This window comes from Mchenga conophoros, linkage group LG17, assembly GCF_057382185.1.
Source record: "Mchenga conophoros isolate Kocher_MC1m ecotype Shallow Benthic linkage group LG17, M_conophoros_male_GT1.1, whole genome shotgun sequence".
In the NCBI taxonomy this organism is placed as follows: domain Eukaryota; kingdom Metazoa; phylum Chordata; class Actinopteri; order Cichliformes; family Cichlidae; genus Mchenga; species Mchenga conophoros.
In genome coordinates this window covers 3102710-3107592 of record NC_140542.1, presented here as the reverse complement: position 1 = coordinate 3107592, position 4883 = coordinate 3102710, and the positions used below count along the sequence as shown (strand labels likewise).

At 56.7% G+C, this 4883-nt stretch overlaps 1 protein-coding gene across 1 annotated transcript; it reads left to right on the top strand.

Annotated features, from left to right (window-relative positions):
- Window positions 1–403: 403 nt before the first annotated feature.
- On the top strand, window positions 404–2686 carry LOC146554882 (uncharacterized). The gene has a single exon (XM_085252796.1). The coding sequence runs from the start codon at window positions 404–406 to the stop codon at window positions 2684–2686; it is 2283 nt and encodes a 760-aa protein (XP_085108922.1).
- Window positions 2687–4883: the final 2197 nt, after the last annotated feature.

Sequence of the window (4883 nt, the reverse complement as noted above, 5' to 3'; positions counted from 1 at the left end):
TCAGGGCTCGTCGGGGGAGCTACTTAGGAGAGTCTTGGAGCTCCCACCGACGCGGGATCATTGAGTTATCGTACCAAGTTAGTGTGTCAGCATATGTCTGTGTTGTTCGTATATGCCCGCTGAGGGTTAGTGTTGACGGCTGCCTCTATGGTTTCCCTGCAGGAGGAAGAGTGGTCCAGAAAGGCAGCACGCACGGGATGTGCGGAAACACAACAGCGGGGAGCACGAGCACGAGCACAGACGTCGGAGGGAAGCACGCACACGGGGTTCAAGGGAGCAACGGGGAGTTATTGTGTTTACAGTTTTTCACTGTGAATAAAGAGCACTGTTTGCATCACAGAGTCTGCGTTTTGGGTCCTCCTTTCCCCACATCCCCACGGTCTGCCAGCCAGACCGTGACAGAATGATCCCACCAACCGCCATGGACCCAGCAAACTCAGGAGTTGCCACGGAGGAGAGATCGCTCGCGCAGCTATGGGATTACTGCCGGAGCGTAATCCAGGCTGTAGACCCACACAAGAGACATATACAGGTAGTGTTCTTTGACAATTATCTCTCATCCACTACCTTCACCACGAACATTCTGGACATTAACAAACTTAGGCACCTGGTCGCTAGGTTAAGGGAGAGCTCGAGTTTTGAACTATTTGGCTTGGGTGGTCCGAGCATGGACAGTTCGGCTGCTCTCCTAGAGACTCTAGCCGCTTGGTTTTTCACGCGTCGGCGGAGGGCTTTCCCGTCGGTGCTCGCGGCACAATCGTTTGATCCGCCGTTACGGAAGGCATGCCGCACTCTCTACCATCATCCCATTACGCCTCAACCCACTCCTGCGGTTTCAGCCCAGTCAGCTGGCAACGGACCAACAGCGCTCATCACCGCAGTGAGTAAACCCGACTCGTTTGTGTCTATTAATCATGTCATTGAAAATCACAACCCAGATGAACAGCAGAAGACTGTTTCCATACACCCGGCCCCACCTTCACGGAGGAGAAGGCGTCCTCGCAAGCAGCGTTCAACCACATCCACACTCACTCCTGTGCTGGTCGAAGACTCAGGACCAGCGGCTCTGGATGCCACAGTGAGTAAAATGGACTCTGCCGGTGTTATAAATTCCCTTTCTGTAAACATAAAAATAGAAACTGTTTGCTGTACCTCCAAAGACCCAGCAAATATTCCCTCTGAGACTGTAAGCTGGGAGCTAGGGAGTTCCGAGCATACAGACCCAAATGACTTTTTGGCTCAGTCTGGCCGCATGGAGACGGAGGTTCTCCCCAGGGCTTCCCCAGAGACCGAACTGGAGGTCTCAGTTGCCTCTGGACCCCTGGAATTTGTTGGGCCAGCTGTAACATTTTCATCCTCTCCACCCTTCATAGTAGCCATCTCACCCTCACCTCAGCCTGCTGCCCAGCTGGTGGCTCAGTCTTCAGTCCTGTCAGCCTCTCACCTTCATCCTCAGTTGGAGGTCGATATGCCGGCCGGACCACCTCTGCCATCATTTCACCCATCTGTCCCTGCATCGCTGTCCAGTCTACCGGGAGTGGCTGCCACACCATCGTCGCCTCCGGATCATCCATCTGTGGCTGAAGCGCAGCCGTCAACTCATCCGCCTGCAGTCACCCCTCAGCCGTCTGCTTCACTGGCCGCTACCTCACCACCTGCACCTGCCCTGCCCGAGTGGGAGCTCTGCGGGCCCCAGTGGGTGCTCAGCGAATGGGAGGAGCTCGCGCTGCCGGAGCAGGAGCTCGCGCTGCCGGAGCAGGAGCTCGCGCTGCCGGAGCAGGAGCTCGCGCTGCCAGCCGAGGAGGAGCTCGCGCTGCCAGCCGAGGAGGAGCTCGCGCTGCCAGCCGAGGAGGAGCTCGCGCTGCCAGCCGAGGAGCAGCTCGCGCTGCCAGCCGAGGAGCAGCTCAGCGAGCCGGAGGAGCTCAGCATGCCCGAGCAGGAGCTCAGCGAGCCGGAGGAGCTCAGCATGCCCGAGCAGGAGCTCAGCATGCCCGAGGAGCTCAGCATGCCCGAGGAGCTCAGCGAGCCGGAGCAGGAGCAGCTCAGCGAGCAGGAGCAGCTCAGCGAACCACCAGCAGAGGAGTTCGGCGAGCGGAAGGAACAACCGGCGCTGCCAGCAGCCGAGGAGGAGCTCTCGCTGCCAGCAGCCGAGGAGGGACCCGCTCAGCCGGAGCCGGAGATCAGCGGACCGGAGGGACCTCCACGTCTAGCACGGCCTCCTCGCCATCTACGTCCGGTGCGTCCACGTCAGCGATCGGCGCGTCATGGACCTGGTGCCACGCCTCGCTGTTGCTCACCGGAGCAGCGCCGCCGCCACCGGACCCGTGGCAGGCCACCAGAACCGTTCCGCCGCCACCGGACCCGTGGCAGGCCGCCGGAGGAGCAGCACCGCCGCCACCGGACCCGTGGCAGGCCGCCAGAACCGTTCCGCCGCCACCGGACCCGTGGCAGGCCGCTGGAGGAGCAGCGCCGCTGCCACCGGACCCGTGGCAGGCCCCCTGAACTGTTTTGCTGCTGCTGCCGGACCCGGGGCCGTCCGCCGGAGCTGCTACGTCGCCGCCGTTGGGCTCGAGGTAGGCCCCCTGAACTCTTTTGTTATGTTGATGGGCCGCCTGAGACTGTTTTGTGGCGTTTTTTCTTTTTGTTGCTCCGCTGCGGGATGCGCGGTCGGACTCTGGGACTGTGACCTTGGGGGGGTTGTTTTATAACAATGACAAACCCTGGTTTACTCCTAAACTCAAAAAGCTGTGGCTGGAAAAGAGTAAGGCGTTCAGAAGCGGAGACAGGGACTGCTACAGAGAGGCCAAGTACAGGTTCACTAAAGAAGTGGACATTGCCAAACATCAGCACTCTGAGAAGATGCAGCAGCAGATCTCAGAGAATGACTCGGCCTCTGTGTGGAAAGGTTTTAGGAATATAACAAACTACAAGCCTAAAACCCCCCACTCCACTGACGACTTGCTCTTAGCCAACACCCTTAACGACTTCTACTGTCGTTTTGACGAGCCATCAGGCAGCCTTCACACCTTCAACGACCCCAACAATAGAGGCACTTTGGACACTCATTCCCCCACCTCTCCCCCCTCCATAGAGCCATCACCACCTTCAAACTGTTCACCTGCAACACCCGCCCCCTCACCCCACACAAAAGAGGATTTCACACCACCTCCTCCGACCACAACTCTTCATATTCATGAAGCAGATGTGAGGAAGCAGTTTAAGAGTCTGAATGCTCGAAAAGCTCCCGGCCCAGACGGCGTGTCTCCTGCCACCCTCAGACACTGTGCAAACGAGCTGGCCCCAGTGTTTTCTGGCATTTTCAACTCCTCACTGCAGGCATGTCATGTGCCTGCCTGCTTCAAGTCCTCTACCATAATCCCTGTCCCCAAGAAACCTAGGATCACTGGACTAAATGACTACAGACCCGTGGCTCTGACATCTGTGGTCATGAAGTCATTTGAGCGCCTAGTTCTCTCCCATCTCAAGACCCTCACGGCCCCCCTCCTGGACCCCCTGCAGTTTGCATATAGAGCCAACAGGTCTGTAGACGACGCCATCAACATGGCCCTACACTTCATCCTGCAGCATCTGGACTCCCCAGGAACCTACGCCAGGATCCTGTTTGTGGACTTCAGCTCTGCCTTCAACACCATCCTTCCAGACCATCTCCGAGGCAAGCTTTCCCAGATGAATGTGCCTGATCCCATCTGCCGGTGGATCACTGACTTCCTGACGGACAGGAAGCAGCACGTGAGGCTGGGAAAGAATGTCTCGGACTCCCGGACCATCAGCACCGGCTCCCCTCAGGGCTGTGTTCTTTCTCCTCTGCTCTTCTCCCTGTACACCAACTGCTGCACCTCCACCCACCAGTCTGTCAAGCTAATCAAGTTCGCAGACGACACCACCGTCATTGGGCTCATCTCAGACGGGGACGAGTCTGCCTACAGGAGGGAGGTTGAACGTCTGGTGTCTTGGTGCAGCCACAACAACCTGGTGCTGAATGCCCAGAAGACAGTGGAGATTATTGTGGACTTCAGGAAGCACACAGCCCCACTCCCCCCCATCATCCTGACTGACACCCCCATCACCTCTGTGGACTCATTCCGCTTCCTGGGTACCACCATCACCCAGGACCTGAAGTGGGAGCCCACCATCACCTCCGTCATCAAGAAAGCCCAGCAGAGGATGTACTTCCTGAGGCAGCTGAAGAAATTCAACCTGCCAACACGGACGATGATGCAATTCTACACCGCAATCATCGAGTCCATCCTCACCTCCTCCATCACCGTGTGGTACGCTGGAGCCACTATCAGGGACAAACAGAGACTGCAGCGTGTTGTGCGCTCTGCTGAGAAGGTGATTGGCTGCAGACTCCCATCTCTGCAGGACCTGTACACCTCCAGGACACTGCGGCGTGCAGCCCGGATCTCAGCTGACCCTTCTCACCCTGGACACAGTCTGTTTGACCTGCTCCCCTCAGGCAGGAGGCTCCGGTCCATTCGCACCAGAACCTCTCGCCATAAGAACAGTTTCTTCCCCTCTGCTGTTGGACACATGAACAATAACCGTATGACTGTACCCGCCACTAACACATGACCCTACGCTGTGTCACTGCATCATTCCATGTTTGTCACTGATCACCACCTGCACTCATGTATATATCTTTCTACGTAGCACTCATAATTCTTATTCTCATGTATATCTCATGTATATCTCATGCACATATCTTTCTTTCTACATAGCACTTTAATTCTTATTGTCTGCACTGAAGCACCGCAGCAATTTCCTAATGTTGTAAACCTCAACATCTGGCAATAAACCCATTCTGATTCTGATTCTGATTCTGATTTTCTTTGGGGGTTTTTGCTTGTTTTGGTTCTGCC

What these genes read in the sequence shown, in the direction of transcription:
- LOC146554882 (XM_085252796.1), top strand. Translation starts at nt 404, where the DNA reads ATGATCCCACCAACCGCCATGGACCCAGCAAACTCAGGAGTTGCCACG.